This window comes from Nannospalax galili, unplaced genomic scaffold (assembly GCF_000622305.1).
Source record: "Nannospalax galili isolate Female #2095 unplaced genomic scaffold, S.galili_v1.0 scaffold188, whole genome shotgun sequence".
NCBI lineage: Eukaryota > Metazoa > Chordata > Mammalia > Rodentia > Spalacidae > Nannospalax > Nannospalax galili.
Window position 1 is genome coordinate 7,805,400 of NW_008360325.1, and position 17,041 is coordinate 7,822,440.

Here is a 17,041-nt window from a genome sequence, read left to right on the forward strand (position 1 = left end):
ACAGGGCTTATACTGAGTTCAATATTGTATAACCGTATTAATTCAACTGTGAACCTAGAAACTTACAGCCACTTGTGAAAGAGATGTACCCTTGCTCTGGAGTGTTACTGAATATGCTAAAGCTGTAATGAAATGCTTCTTCTAATCATGTAGTTATTAAAGAAAAATGGAAAAAAAATTTAATTGTGTGTATGTGTGTATGTCTGTGTGAGGGTTTGTGCATATGAGTGCACGTGTCCACAGAAGTTAGATGAAGGTGTTGGATTCCCTGGAGCTGGAGTTACAGGCAGTTGTGAGCTGCCCAAGATGTAGGTGCTGGGAACTGATCTCAGGTCCTCTGCAAGAGAAGTACGCTCTTAACTGGTGAGCCATCTCTCTGGCCCCTACCTTCATTTAATTCCACGTATATTGAGAGTCTACCACACTGAGGTACTATGATAGATAATATATCATTGGCTTATATTTCATCATTTACTTAGCGTTTTATAAAGAATTCTAGAGGGTCAGTGAGATGGCTCAATGGGTAAAGGTACTTGCTACCAGGCATGATGACTTGGATTTGATTCCAAAATGGAACCTACACGGCAAAAGGAGAGAACAGTTTCCACAAGTTGTCCTCTAATCTCCCAGTGGTGGCATGAACATGCCAACACAATAAATAAAATGCAATTTATGTACTTTATTATTTTTATTTTGTGTTTAAGTGTATTGCCTGCAATGCCCGTGCAATTGTCATGCAATGCCCGTGGAGGTCAGAAGAGGGCATCAGAGCCACTGGAACTGACGTTAAGGACAGCTGTTAGTTGCCATGTGGGTGTTGGCAATTGAACCCAGGTCCTCTGCAGGAGCAGCTAGTGCTCTTAACTGATGACCCAGCCTCATAAAATATAATTTAAAACATTTTAGAAATTATTCCTAAAAAGATTTAACAATTGATTTAGATAGTTATTAGTTCTTGTCTAGTTTATTACTTTTAATAACTATTTAGCCTTAAAATTAGTAATGTAATTTTGACCTCATACATGACACCTGACAGGGAATGAATAGTCAATCCATGAGGCAGAAGGGAACATTACTGTGTGTGGCCTTTTTTTCCCTTCTTTAACACAACTTTTTCCCCGACAAGGCTGTAAGATGCGTCACAGTTTACCAGGGCAGTATAAGCTAAAATCCACCTAGCTTTTGCTATCTTGCCTAAAGCATGGGAGCCCCCACATAAACTCTACATGTTAATGATAACTATTGAAGCAACAGATGAAGATACATGTTTATGTTGGAAACAGTTTGAGGTTTTGGTTCTTTTTTTTAACACAAAGCAGGGTGGTGGTACACACCTTTGATCCCAGTACTTGGGAGGCTGAGGCAGGTGGAGCTCTGTGAGTTTGAGGCCAGCCTGGTCTACATAGCCAGTTCCAGGCCAGCTGGGGCTGCAGGGAGACTCTGCACAAAACACAACACAACACAACACCAAGCCAAACCAAACCAAACCAAACCCAACCCAACCCAAAACAAACAAAACAACACAACACAAAATTAAACAAACACAAATAAAAAAACCAAACAAACCAAAACCAAAAATAAAACAGAAAAGCAGGGGTTGTCAGTAAAGGAAGGGCTTCTCCAGCCCCAGGCTCTACCACACTCTACAGCATGGTCCATTCCATTCTCTTCTCCAGGCTAGGCCCTGACCTTTCTGGGGACAGGGAACTTCGTATTTCTAGTTTGATTTCCAACTGCCGAGATGACAGCTGCTCACTAAATGTTAAGTCAATCACACTGAAAAACACACACTTGAATACCTACTACATGCCAGGTTTATAGGCTAATCTAGATTGATTTTTTTTTTTCTTTGTGAGACTTGGTCTCAGGTAGCTTAGACTGGACTTGAACTCACTGTGGAACTGAGGATGGTCTTGAACTCATGATCCTCATGCTTCTATCCTTCTAGGATTATGGGTGTATACCACCACACCTAGAGATGCTGATGTCAAATTTTGCCTTTTCTTTTCTCAGTACTTGAGATTGCCTTGTGTGCATGAGGCATTCTACCCCTAAGCTACATCCTTAGACCTAGATTTTTATGTACCATTTATTCATATAACCATCACCCAAAACATTTTTAATCTCCAGGTTTTAGAGCAATGGCTCATGAGAAGACAGATTCATCCAAGATAACACAGATTTAAGATCTCTGATTCTACCAAAACTGCTTCTACTTTACTACCCTACCCTTTCAATGACTAAACAATACACAACAGAATTAATTTACTTTGGCCATTAATTTCTAAATTTCATTTCCTATTTCTATGCAAGATGCTTTTTACCTTTGCTTTCAATTCGACTATTTCTATTTAAGATCCAGTAGAGCTTGTAGATCTAATCAGGGGTTTTAGAAAAGGAGTGTGCAAGAACTGGTCAGTTCCAGCCACTCCTCAAGTTAGGGACTGAGAGCAGCAAGATGCAGGACCTGCACTGTGCTCTGCCAAGGAGCACCAGGAGCACAGGACATGGAGCATGGTAAGGAGAAGATGCTGGCTTGGGCCTTGCCTTCTATGAGCTGGTGTGGCTCCTCCCAACGGATGCAAGAATATCTCTGACCAAGAGTAAAGTCAAAATCAAAACTTAGATTTTCTCATGCCTATAAATAATAAATTGGTCAATATATTCTCTTCTTCCTGTTTAAAATTACTCTCAGGCAATGCTTTCTCTTATTCTGACTCAGAATTTTGGTTTAAAGGATGTGGAAAAGGTCCATACTCCTAGAAGAACTTACCTGCAACAGAGAGAAATTGGTGAGAAAGAGTACCCTGGTCCCCACTCCATCCTCATCCCTGTGCTGGGGATTGAATCCAGTGTGATCTCCCACTAAGTTAAATCCTCAGCCTAAGTACCTTCAAAAATTTTTAAAAAACTATCATTACGTGTGTGTATGTATATGTGCATGTCCATGACACAACTGGAGTAACAGGCCAACTTTGTGAAGTTGGTTTTCTCTTTCCACTTGTATGTGGTTCTGGGGAGTGAACTTGGGTCGTCAGGCTTGCACAAGGAGCCATCTCACCAGCCCAGCCCAAGTATCTTGTTTTAATAGGAGAGGCGAGGAGAAATCTTTCAACACAGAGACTACAAAACACACTCCTTGCAGAGAAAGCCTAATTATGGGAGATGCGCTTAGCTATAGATAAGAAATCAATTAGTTTGGTGGTGACGATGAACACAAACTATTATTTTGGAAATGCATTTTTTACTCCAAATTCAATTGTTTAACATTGATTAAAAAAAAATCAAAATTCTTAGGAAAAAGTTTCCTTTAAAAATTTTTGAATGGTCAGGCTGGAGAGATGGCTCAGTGGTTAGGAACACTTGCTGTTCTTCCAGAGGACCTGAGTTTGATTCCCAGCACTCACATCAGGTGGCTCACAATCACCTGTAACTCCAGCTCCAGGGGATCCAATGTCCTCTTCTGGGCTCTGTCGCATATTCATCACACACACACACACACACACACACACACACCCGATGCATACTCATCACACCCACACCCACACACTCGTTGCGTACTCATCACACACACCCACACCCACATACCCCTGTTGCATACTCATCACACACGCACCCGACCCCCAAGGTAACCCACACCTGGTTATCATGTACACCCTTCCTTACCCTTTCGGATGAAGTGGTAAGGATGTGCTTTTTTATTTCTAGAAAAAAAAGTGAGTTACCCTGAGCCCTGCCTCAGTGAGCTCCAGGCAGTATCTGTTCCCTTCCTTTGTCTCCACGTTGATGTAAGCTACATCATCTGCACAGCGCAGGTTTTTTGAGACAAACATGTTGTTAACAGCAAAGAGAACATCATTCACCACTGCTTCGGCCTCCAGCCGCATGTCCTTCACATCTGTGCCTTCAAATCCGTTGAGCTCTGAGCTTTCTTCAAACCCGGACATGCTGCTCAACTCCAAGGGATTATAGTCTGTTTCCATTCTGCAAACAAGTCCAAGCATTTTTAGTAGAAAGCTATGTAAACTGTAGTATGATGAACAGGCTGGGGAGATGGCTTAGCGGGTGAGCGTCCTGGCTGCACAAGCATGAGTCTTTATTTACTTACCCCCAGAGCACTTGTCTGTCTTTCATTTTGTTTATTTCCGTGTGTATGTGGGGGGGGGGCACAGGCATGACTCAGTATGCATGTAGATGTCAGAGGACAACTTTGGGGGTTGGTTCTCTCCTTCAACCATGTGGGTCCTGGGGATTGAATTTAGGCTGTCTGGCTTGGCAGCCAGTATTTTCCCTCCTGAGCCATCTCACCAGACCTAAAATATTACTTCTTATTTTGATAAACATTTCTTTTTTGAGACAGGATCATGTTATGTAGACTTAAGTGGCCTACAATTTGCTATGTGGACCAGGCTAGCCTTGAACTCACAGAGATCTGCCTTCTGAGTGCTGGGATTAAGGTATATGCCATCATATCCAGGTTATTTTGGTAAATATTTATCTTGTTGTTTTTTCAGCTATTTTAAACAATGCCGCAGCAAAACCATGCTGTTTTATTATTTTGTTTATTCATTCATTTTTTTTCTAACTCTTTTTTCTGTCTTTTTTGAAACAAGATCTCCCTGTAGCCCCAGCTGGCCTAGAACTCACAAAGATCTACCTGCCTCTGCCTCTCAAGTGCTGGGATTAAAAGCATGCACCACCACACCCAGTTTTTTAAGTCTTTCTGAGACAGGGTCTCTCTATAGCTCTAGCTGGCCTGGAACTTCTGGAACTTGCTATGTAGAACAGGCTGGCCTTGAACTCAGAGATCCACCTGCCTCTGTCTCCTGAGTGATGGAATTTTTTTTTTTTTTTTTGGTTTTTTTGAGACAGGGTCTCCCTGTAGCCCCAGCTGTCTTGGAACTCACTATGTAGGCCAGGCTGTCCTTGAACTCACAGAGATCCGCCTGCCTCCCGAGTGCTGGGACTACAGGCGTGTGCCACCACGCCCGTCCGGACTTTTTTCTAACTTTTAAAGCAGATCTCAGGGAGACACTGCTGACAGATTCCAACCCAGCTGGGTAGCAGGCAATTTTGGGGAACCCTTTCTATTTGTGTGAATGAGGTGTCTGCTCCCAGCTCGGAGGACCAAGTGCACTGCCCACAATCCTGTCTTGTCATGTCAGAAGCCACGGCTTCTCACCATACCAATCTGTTTGCACTGGTCCCTTAGTGAGTCGGGACAGCCAGCTTTTGTCCCCAAGACCCTAGACCAGAGCTGGGGCTGAGTCCTCTCAGTTATAGTGCAGACACCACATGGGGACTCAGGTCCCAGCCAAGGAGACCAACCCTGGCCAATCAATCCCTGACCACCAGAGACCCACTGCCTGACACATGGCCTTAACTGGGCTCCTATGGCTCAGCTTGGATTCCTGATGCTCTAGGACCCAACTCTGAGCCCAGGCCTGCCCAGTCTGATCCCTACCCCCCCTTCCAGGCTGGCACTGTGCCCTTGCACAGTTTTAAATGTGTAATGATTCCTCTAAGGAGATACCTAGAACTAGAATTACTGTCAAAGAAGATGAGCATCTTAACTTTCAACAGATCACAAACACACAAGCCTTACTGATTTACATACTCTCCCAGCACAAGGATGTCTTTTCAACATATTCTTTTCAATCTAAATTTCTGTCAGTTTGTGAGGGAAAGAACAAAAGCTGGTTACTTGAATATGTACTTCCTTGGGTAAAGGTCTTTTTGGCTGCTCACAAGACATTTTTAGCTCCAAGGCCGCACAGCTAGTTAAAGGCAGAAATGGAAATTAACCCATTTGTTTTGAATTCAGAGTTCTTGTCCTAGCCTGGACAAACATCATTTCTCAGTGGTTTTTATAGACAGCTTAAAAATCCCCTGCATTGTCTTCTTAATTCTCAGTTTACCTAACCATTTGCTCCACTGGGAATGCATGTGGTATGGCTGTGCTCTCCAAGTGGATACAGTATTATCCTAACACCTTTCACTGATAACTTATCTTTATACCACTTACTTAAACTGGCCCAAATATTACATTTAGAAACACACTGTTTCTCACACCAACCTTGATCTAATGTCACTACCAGGCTGCTATGTAGTTCTGACATTTCTTCTGGTTAAAAAAGGCTTTTCTTGTGCCAGGCGTGGTGGAGCATGCCTTTAATCCCAGCACTTGGGAGGCAGAGACAGGTGGATCTCTGTGAGTTCAAGGCCAACCTGGTCTACATAGTGAGGTCCAGGACAGCTGGGGCTACAGGGAGACCCTGCCTCAAAAAGACCGAAAAAAAAAAAAAAAAAAAAGGCTTTTCCTGGTGGTGAACACTGTTAAAAATCAAAATGCACGAATGATAAATTAATAAATGTGAAACAGGGGCTGGAGCATTGGGTCAGTCGTTAAGAGCACTGACTGCTCTTGCAGAGGGCCCAGGTTTGATTCCCAGTACCCACATGGTGGCTAACAGCTGTCCCTAACTCCAGTTCCAGGGGATCTGATGCCCTCTTCTGACCTCCATGGGCACTGCATGACATGAGTGCACTTATACAAGCAATACACTCATGCCCATAAAATAAAAATGTTAAATTACTTTAGAGAATACAGATGGCTTCGTTTTAACCTGGTAGGCTTTAAAAGCAAGTTAGGCTGTCTGTGTCTCTGACACAGATAAGTGTCTGCTGCCTGCATGCAGCCCCATTCCTAATCCTCATACATTCAGCTGTGGCACTTGACACTGGGGTCACATGTACCACACTGCAGAGTTAAGGTTAGATTAGTAGTGAACTCCTTTTCTAGATGGAAACCCCCCACCCCTGTTTTTTTGACAGTGTTGACAGCTTGTGTGGACATTTACTTTTTCTCATCGACTCCTGGTATACAGTCCCAGCTGGCTTGCTGCGCATGCAATCCTCTCTGCTCAGCACCTGAGGTGGCTACCCATGCCTGGCTCTGGAACACTGATTTATAGCATTTACCTGTTACATTCTGCATTCGATCTCTTTCTCTTATGTTCTTTTTGCATGACATTTAAAATTCTTTAAGTTAGCAGTTCTCGACTTCTACTACTCATCAGAATTGTCTGGGACAAGCTTGGCATGGTAGTTTGTAATCCCAGCACAGGGGAGGATGAAACAGGAGGACTGTCTCAAGGTCCAGACAGCCTGGGTTACAGAGTGAGACTATGTCTCAGACAAACCAGCTAACTGCCTGGGGGCGGGGGGGAGCTCAAAAATCTGCAGGTGCACTGATATCCCACAGAAAATGGAAACCCAATTTCTGCCAGATGGATGTGTTCTGAGTTCCTGGCTAATTCTGCAGTGGAGCTAGTGCCCCAAATTATCAGCAGAAATCTTACAGGAGCTGAGTTCCCACAGCTAAAACTGCACACTGTAAAAGTCAAAATGTTGCTAAAGGCAGTTTATGAAAACGTTATTTAAACAATTACATAGCAGGGGCTGTAGAGATGGCTCAGTAGTTAACAGCACTGACTGCTCTTGCAGAGGACCTGGGTTTGATTCCCAGTACTCACTTGGCTGCTAACAACTCTAACTCCAGTTCCAGGAGATTAGACTAGACGTCCTCTTCTGTCCTCCATGGGCACTGCATGACACAGTGCTTTTTTTTTTTTTTTTTTTGAGATAGGGTCTCTCTGTAGTCCCAGCTGGCCTGGAACTCACTATGTATACCAGGCTGCCCTTGACCTCTCAAAGAGCTTCCTGCCCTGCCTCTGCTGGGATTAAAGGCATATACCACCACACTCAGCCACACAGGTACACTTACATACACGCAGACAATACACTCATACACATAAATAAAAATAATAAAATATTAAAAAAATTAAATGGTCATATATATAAAATCAAATATAATATTAAGCAGTATATTAGTAAGGTAAATATTTTTAGAAAATCAGCTCTTTTTATTTTCATGAATAGTAAGTCAATTTTAGATTTTAGTTACATGGTAAATAGCTCCTGTAATAATTAGTAATATTGTGATTGTACTGGGTTGTTAGTAGTGACTGACAAATTCTGAAAAGTGCCAGGGACAAGATGAAGGATCTTGAAGACAGGTTCTTAGTTGAAACAGGGTTGAGGGAAAGCACTGTTCATACATTTGCTATGTAATTTTTTTTTTTTTTTTGGTCTTTTTGAGACAGGGTCTCCCTGCAGTCCCAACTGTCCTGGACCTCACTATGTAGATCAGGCTGGCCTTGAACTCACAGAGATCCACCTGCCTCTGCCTCCCCAGTGCTGGGATTAAAGGCGTGTACCACCACACCCAGCACTGTAATTTAAAAAAATATTTATTGGGCTGGAGAGATGGCTCAGCAGTTAAGAGCACTGGCTGCTCTTGCAGAGGACCCGGGTTCGATTCCCCGTACCCACATGGCAGCCAAGCACTGTCCTTAACTCCAGTTCAAGAGGATTCCGAAGCCCTCTTCTGACCTCTGCAGCATTGCGCGACATAGGTGCACTCACATACATGCAAGCAATATACTCATACACATAAAATTTTAAAATATTTATTATTTTTATTTTATGTGTATGAGTATATTACCTACATGTATAAGTGCATCCATGTCTTGAAATGCCCATGGAGGTCAGAAGAGGGCGTCAGATACCCTGGAACTAGAGTTATGGATGGTTGTTAGCCATCATATGGGTGCTGGGAACTGAACCCAGGTTCTCTGCTAGAGCAGCCAATGCTCTTAACCGCTGAGCCATCTCTCTAACCCCTGTAACAGACTCTTAATTATTTACTGACTGTCTATCCCTTGCCGATTAATCCCAAACAGGTGTTCAGAGGGGAGTCACAATGCCTCCTCCTCTATTGAGTGAAGTCACCAAGCAACATGCTGAGACTGACTCCTGTCCTTAGTCACATCCCTCTCAACTTAACTAGCACATTCCTAGTAACTAGGAATTCTTCCTAATCACTTTAGTACAGACAGTTCAGTCATAGCTCACGGCTCCTCACTCCTGGAAGTCACCTTGACATGAGGACAGGAGGACAAGGATGATGGCAGGGGAGGAGGCAGAAATGCAGTGAGAGCTCATCCAGTCTGCCAGTCTTGTACTTTTCAGTTCTGAAGTCAATCGAGTCCCATCAAATCACTGGCAGAGAAAGCACTCTCACTGATTTAGGAGTCTACCCAAAATTAAAAACAGTGATTGATCTAGCTCTTAGGAAGGTAAAGATTTAAAATAGGGACCCTGATGACGATGAATATTTTTGTGCCTGTCATGCGGAAAGTGCCTGGTAAAAGTTTCATAGACTCTGAGTGCCAGTATGTGCCTGGATTAGCTTCCTACTGCTGTTACAACAAAGGACCGCAAAGACGGCCCTTAAAGCAGCACATCTTAAAGTTGTGAAAGTCTAAAATCAAGATGGGGGCAAAATATCCTTCTGAAGGACTCTGAGAATGATTATTTTCTGCTGTTTCTAACTTCCAGAGGCCACCAGAATTTCTTGGCTTTCATTTCTTCTGTGACCTCGACGGGACCAAGGCTGACCTAGCTATGGCTGCTACTGAGCACCAAATCTGCAGGCAGTCGAGACCAGTAAGGAGCCCTGAATAAACACCACTGACTAAGGAGAACAGCCAGCAATCTGGGGGCAGACTGACCACTGACCCCCACTGTGGGAAGGCCAGCGCTCTTCTGCACTGCAACACTTAGACTTTGACTGTGGATCAGTCTCTCATGCACATGATGCTTCTGCCCAAACTATCATCTTTGGGACACATGGAGTACCTTATCTACTGCCACAGTTTTCTACACAGCATTGCTTCCGACCAGGGAACTTTGCTCACAGCTAAGGAAGCGTGGCAGGCCTCATGCTCTTGGAATTCCCTGGGCTTACCACGTTCCCTACCATTCTGAGGCGGCTGGCTTGATGGAACACTGGAATTGGCCTTTTAAAGATGGAGTTAACAGTGCCAATGAAGTGACAACAGCCTGAGGACTGGGGGAGGGTTCTCCAGATGTCTACATGCGCTGAATCAGTGTTGGACAGACAGTGCCAATGAAGTGACAACAGCCTGGGGGAGGGTTCTCCAGATGTCTACATGCGCTGAATCAGTGTTGGACAGATGCTAGTTTCTCCTGTACCCAGGATTCATGGGTCCAGGAATCAAGAGGTACACGTGGAAATGGTACCTCTTGCTGTCACCCTTAGTGACCCACTAGCACAAACTGTGCTTCCGGTTTCCATGACTTTATGCTCTGTTGGCCTAGAAGTCTTGGTTCAGAGGGGGAGGCACAGCTATCTCACTGAACTGGAAGCTAGCCGGCCCCCTGGCCACTTTGGGCTCCTTAAGTCAACAGGCTAAGAAAGGAGCTGCAGTGTTAACAGGGGTGACAGATCCAGACTACTAGCCACTAACTGGACTGCTACTGCAGTGGAGGTGAAGTATGTCTGCAGTGCAGAAGACCCCTCAGCCGTGTCCTGTGACGAAGGCTGATGGGAAACTACAATCACCCAGGCTAGGCAGGATGACAGATGGCATATAGATCCTTCAGGAATAGAGGTGTGGGTCTCCTCTGCAGGTAAAGAGCCAAGACCTGCTCAGGTGCCTGTTGAGGGTGGGAAGGAGCACAGAACAGGTACCAGAGGAAGCTGCAGCCACGTGACCAGTTACAGAACGAGGACTGTGATCCTCATGGGCATTTCTCTCCTATTTTGTTATATGTTTGTGAATATAAACACATACATTAAGCAGAACACTGAGATAATATCAATACTTAAATACTGTTAAATCTAGATTAAAGTTATGGGCTATTAAGCATTCCTTAAGAGATCTTGTTGTCCATTCTGGAGAAGAATTAGTATGCTTTTGGTTGTCTATGGGATAGTTTATCTTTTCTTTCTTTCTTTCTTTCTTTCTTTCTTTCTTTCTTTCTTTTTCTTTCTTTCTTTTTTTTTTTTTGCTCTTTTTTGAGACGGGGTCTCCCCTGTAGCCCCAGCTGGCCTGGAACTTGCTATGTAGACCAGGATGGCCTCGAACTCAGAGATCCACCTACCTCTCCCTCCCAAGTGCTGGGATTAAAGGTGTGCACCACCACACCCAGCTGACAGTTATATCTTGCTAGGCAGAATTATGACCTTGCTATCACCTTCATTTGCAAATTAAGATGATTAAAAGGAGATGTCTCCTTAGCTGGCAGTCAGACTGACCAGGGGAGCTGGTTAATCTTGAGTATCAACTAGGCAGGACATAGAATAGCCACCTCTGGGCATGTGAGGGAAGACCCTCTCCCACTCTGGGTGGCACTTCCCAGAGAAAAAGCTACCTGCCTGCCTGCCTTCCCATCTGTGCTGAGCCAGTGCATCAACGTTGTTGTTCATGTTGCTGTCCTGCCCTTCATTATGGACTGAACATGAGTGATTCTCCAAGAATCTTCCAGGCCTTCAGCACTACACTGGACTGCTGAAGCATCCAGATTTGTGGGCTGAATTGGGTTCTCAGCCTCTCTGCTGTGCAGACAGCCCTACTCAGGACCTACTGTGCAACAACAGATCTAACACGTCTCATCCCAGCCCCTCCCCACTCTGTTCCTCTACAGAAACCTAAGATACTTCCTCTATCTCAAACATTCTACATGAACCTCTGGTTCTGTGCTCCTATCTCTTCCTGTGGATAGTTCCCCATCTTTTTAAAATAAGGACTCTTGGGATCACATTGGGCCCACCCTGACCCACCCAGGTAAATCTGTCACAAGGTCAACTTAGCTCCTGTGCAGCTCCTTCTTCAATGTATGGTCACGTGACATATTCACAGGTTCTAAGCATCAGGGCCTAGCCTAGATGGCTCTGAGAAACCATTATGCTGTCTACTGCATCATCAGGAAGAGTATGAAAGTAATTAGAGACTCCTTTTCTGCTCTTCCTTTTTTGAGTCCTAACTTAATTTTCTTGGGTGTTGGATCCCCTGGAACTGGAATTACAGACAGTTGTGAGCTGTCACGTGGGTGCTGAGAACTGAACCCAGGTCCTCTGCAAGAGCAGCCTGAGATCTTAACCACTCAACTAGCTCTCCAGTTCCATACTTTACAAAAATATTTTATTATTTTTATTTTACTTGTATTGAGTGTATTGTCTGCATGTATGCAAGTGCACCCATGTTGTGCAATGCCTTCAGAGGTCAGAAGAGGGCATCAGATCTCCTGGAACTGGAGTTACAGATGACGGCCAGCCATCACGTGGGTGCTGGGATTGATCTAGGTCCTGTAAGAGCATCAAGTGCTCTTAACTGCTGAGCCATTTCTTCAGCCCCCAAATTTAATTTTAATAAGCATGTTGGATATGTAATCCAGGGTGCTAGGCAGGGGTTCTTGTCAGAGGAGCCCAGGGTACCTGCTAAGATGATGGCTTTCTCTGAAAAGATTCCCTGTCTGTGTTCTACAGTTCCAGCATCAAGATCCTAGCAAAACCTGCTGGGGATTCAGTCAAAGGCACCATTTCAAGGTGGACATGCTGTGTGTATATGCCCTCAGCCAAGAGCTCCATTCAACTTCTTGACTCTGGACTATGGCTGCCTAGCTAATCAGGTCTTCTATCTAAGAGTTTGAAAATAGTAAAATAATCATGAAGTCAGTTGGCTGGGGTTTTAGTCTACTTTCTTTTGCTGCAGGAAAATACCTGGATCTGGGTATTTATAAAGAAAAATAGTTTATCTCATGAGGCTGAAAGTTCAGGATAGAGGAGCCTCTGGTGAAAGTTCCCTTGGGACTCACAAAATGGCAGCTAGCAGGACAGTGGAAATGCATGCGAACAGGAGATCACACAGTGAGACAGGAAGTCAGACAGATTCAGGACAGGCCCGCTCTTTCATAACAATGTGCTCTCGCAGGAACTACGGAGGGTCCCAAGAACTACACTAATGAGTTTCAAGGGCAACACTCAACCACCCACCACCTTCCACTAGCCCTACCTCTTAAAGTCCTACCACCTTCAACACCACACCTGAGAACTGGGCTTCCGGCACTTGAACCTTTGGGGACACTCCAACCACATCCAAACCACAGTCAGGTGATGACAGGAGTTGCACAGGCAGAGCATGGAGCAACAGAGACATGGTTCCCACATCTCTGACTTTGCACTCTGACGAGCCAAAACACTGAGCAGGCATCTTACTCTATGATTTACACACATTCTACCACAAGAATCCGCTTTTAAACAGGAGAGGTAAAAATGCCACAGATGTATCTTCTTCTCATTCTAAGCCTGCAATTTTATTCAGGTTTGACTGTAACAGATACGCCAGGAAGACAGCCCACTGGTGAAGCCCTTGTAGGTGTCTTCCCATTTCCAACGGATGACCTACGCACTGACTGTGGAGGCCTGCAGCACAGGGTAAACACCCATTTCAGTGTAGGGTCAAACACTGGCATCATCACTGATACAAGAGTGCTATCAGGGCTCCAGGGCGGCCCACTCATCAGTGTGAATCCTAGAAAACTCTGCTGTCGCTTTCTGGAAGAGAAGCAACTAATTTTCAGAGAAGCATTCTCATGGCAAAAAGATTTTTTCCCCCCTTTTTTTGGTCTTTTTGAGATAGGGTTTCCCTGTAGCCCCAGCTGGCTATGTAGATCAGGTTGGCCTTGAACTCAAAGAGATCCACCTGTCTCTGCCTGTGCTGGGCTCAAAGGCCTGCGCCACCATGCCTGGCCTCCGGGCAAAAAGATTTTTAAATTGGTTCTGTCTCACACAGTAGCTTCTAGGCACATCTGGCAAAGGAACACCTAGAATTTTCCAGGGTAGTGGAGGAATTCAATTTAAAATTTAATTAACTAATTTATTTTTTGAGACTTTTATATATGAGTACAATATATTTACATAATTTCTATCTCTCTCCCCTCTGCAACTCAAGCGCCGCCCCCACCTGGATTCAGGACCTCTTCTATAATTACTACTGTTATACACACACGCACTACTGAGTCCAATTAGAGTTGACTGTATTTCGTGTGTTTTGGGCCCTGTTTTGGGCTGACCACTTAGGACTGAATAACCTAAGAGGGGGCTTGTCCCTGGAGGAAATAGATTCTCCCTCTTTCAGCAGCCATTGATTTTGTGTAGCTCTTTACCTAGGGGTAGGACCTTGTCAAGTTTCCACCCATCCACACTGGTATATGGATTGGTGTGATCACTGTGCAGGTGACCATACTGTTGAGATTTCATGGGTGTAACGTCCCTGTCATGTCTAGAACTATTTCACAGCAGGTGTTCTGTCCTCTGGCTCTTTCGATAGTTCTGCCCACTCTTCTGTGATGTGTCCTGAGCCTTAAGTGTAGGTGCTGTGTTGTAGATGTACCAATTGGGGCTCAAATCAAATTTAATTTAAATTTGTTACAATATTAAATCCTGGGCTATCAAGATGGCTCAGTGGGTAAAGGTGCTTGCTGTCAGGCCTGAGGTGAATCCCTGACACACACACAGTGGAAGGATAGAACTGACTCCTACAAGTTGTTCTCTGACCTCCACACATGGGCCAAGGCACATGTGCACGCCCCACCCCCAATGCACATATAAATACATAATAAAAATACACTTGTAGGGGGCTGGAGATGGCTCAGCAGTTAAGAAAACTGGTTCTTGCAGAAGACCTGGGTTCAAATCCCAGCACCCACATGGCAGCTAACAACTGTCCGTAACTCCAGTCCCAGGGGATCCAACAGCCTCTTCTGACCTCTGTGGGCATTGCATAACATGGGTGCACTAACCTACATGCAGGCAATATACCATACACATAAAATAGAAATATAAATAAAATTTTTTTTAATTATAAAAAAAATACTTGTAAATAATGATAAAGAACAGAGTTTATATTATGGTTGACAATGACTTGTCATAAAGGCATTGAATTAAACTTATACATGAGCAGCAAAATGTGGAAACTGAGAAACAACTGAGTCCTAACTCGTTCATGGAGGGCAATCGGCCATCAGTATTTGAAATAGTAAAAAAGAATTACTTCCTGTTGTTTTGCAATCTTGTCTGCTGATTCTGAGCTACACACCCAGCAGCCCCCATCTTGTCTATTCAGACACTACGTTTCTTAATCAAATAAATCTCACTTACCTATATACTTATAATAGCTTTTCTCTTTTTGTTTCACGTCACCTAGACATATCTTGAACTTAGTGTAGCTGAGAATGACCTTGATCCTCTTGCCTTCACCTCCTAAGTGCTGGGGTCACAGGAGAGCACCATGAGGCCTGGCTTTATACAGGATGCTTTCTAAGAACTAGACTAGCAATTAGGGTAGTTACTGGTAGCTCAACATCTAATTTTGGAAACAAGGCAGCCATGTGAAATATTTATATAGATACTAGAGTCACACACACATCAGAATCAGAGCCAAAGAAACATACTTGTGAATGGCTGATAAATGTAGAACAATGACACCCTTGGGGTTGACTACAAGTTCTACCATTAAAGTCTATGAACTTGGGGCTGGAGAGACAGCTCAGCGGTTAAGAGCACTGACTGCTCCTGCAGAGGACCCGGGTTCGATTCCCAGCACCCACATGGCGGCTACGAAGCGTCCTTTACTCCAGTACCAGGGAAATCCAAAGCCCTCTTCTGACCTCCGCAGCATCGCACGACATGGGTGAACTCACATACATGCAGGCAATACACCCCTACACATAAAATAGAAATAATAAATAAAATATTTAAAAAAAGACCAAAAAAATAAAAAGTTTAAAAAAGATATCTATGAACTTGGGTGGTCACATAACCTTACTGAGCTCAGGTGCTCTTATCTATAAAATAAGGAAACTGGATGGCAGTCTCTACTGCTGTAGGACACTCTATGGTCTGTTAGCTATGATGGGGCCTGCCTCATGGAACAGGTTGGTCCACAGTGGTCTGGAATGAACCTAAAGTTAAGGACAGCAGAAAGGATCCTTCATGGAGAAGAAAGGGTCTGTCTAGAGTGTGACAGGAACCTTAGTGTCACTGAAATACAAGGGTACTGTTCAGGGAATGCTAGATAGAGATAGCTCAGTCTGGCAGGGGATAGATATCTGGAGTGATTTTGATCTAATAGGCTGTCTTAAGGTCTCAAGAATGGAAATAATAATACCTTTATACTCCAAATGGGTTTATCAGCAGCACCTAGCTTGGCCCTTTTTTCTTCAATCCCAAACCCACCTTTAGCAGGGGTGTTGGGTCATTTACTTAACATGACCGCGGTAATTACCAACAGGGTGGGTTCATGCTTGCTATTGCTGTTTCTGCTTTACCCTTTTAAACCCACACTCCCCTCCCTTTCCTGGTCCTTCTGCTGGTTTGGGCTGGATGCTTTTTAGAATTCTATTCTATATCCTTTGGTGGCTTTCTTGCTTTTTTTTTTTTTTTTTTTTTTTTTTTTTTTTAGTCTTTTTTTAGAGACAAGGTCATGCTCACAGTATTGGCAAGTTACTCTCTATATAGCCCAGGATAGCCATGAAATCATGGGACTCCTCCTGCCTCATCCCATATGTTCCAATTATGGTGTATGCTACTAGCCTGGCCTTTATCTATTTATTTATCTTTAAGACATATATCCAGGCTGGCCTCAAGCTTGCTATGAAGCTAAGGATGACCTTGAACTTCTGACCCTGTTGCTTCCACCTCCAGAGTCCTGAGATCACAGGGATGTGCTGCCATGCCCAGCCTTTAGTGCCTAACTAATTATAAGTTCTGATGTGTTTCTGATGGTTGCTTTGGTAGTTAAGGTATCTGTGTTTTGTACTCATTCACCTTCAATGGGTGCTCTGCCAATCTTCATGCACCAAAACCTTACAAGAATATACCATACAACTGTGCTGGATAGTTTAGTGTCAACTTGACACACCTGGGTTGAGGGAACCTCAATTGGGGAATTGCCTCAATTGGACTGGCCTATGGCCATGTCTGTGGGGCATCTTGATTGTTGAATGATGTGGGAGGGCCCAGCCCACTGTGGGTAGTGCCATCCCTGGGCAGGTGGCCCTGTGTTGGAAGAGAGCAAGCTGAGCAGGGGCCAGGGGAGCAAGCCAGTAAGCG

The 17,041-nt window shown here is 44.2% G+C and overlaps 1 protein-coding gene across 2 annotated transcripts in view; it reads right to left on the reverse strand.

The window, feature by feature from the left end:
* The window catches only part of Gskip (GSK3B interacting protein), a 30,408-nt gene that overhangs the window by 2,348 nt on the left and 11,019 nt on the right, over nucleotides 1–17,041 (reverse strand). For both annotated transcript variants that reach the window (XM_008825655.2, XM_029559912.1), the window contains exon 2: nucleotides 3,726–3,984. In XM_008825655.2, coding sequence (XP_008823877.1) covers nucleotides 3,726–3,984 — 259 coding nt within the window. The remainder of the gene's footprint in view (nucleotides 1–3,725; nucleotides 3,985–17,041) is intronic.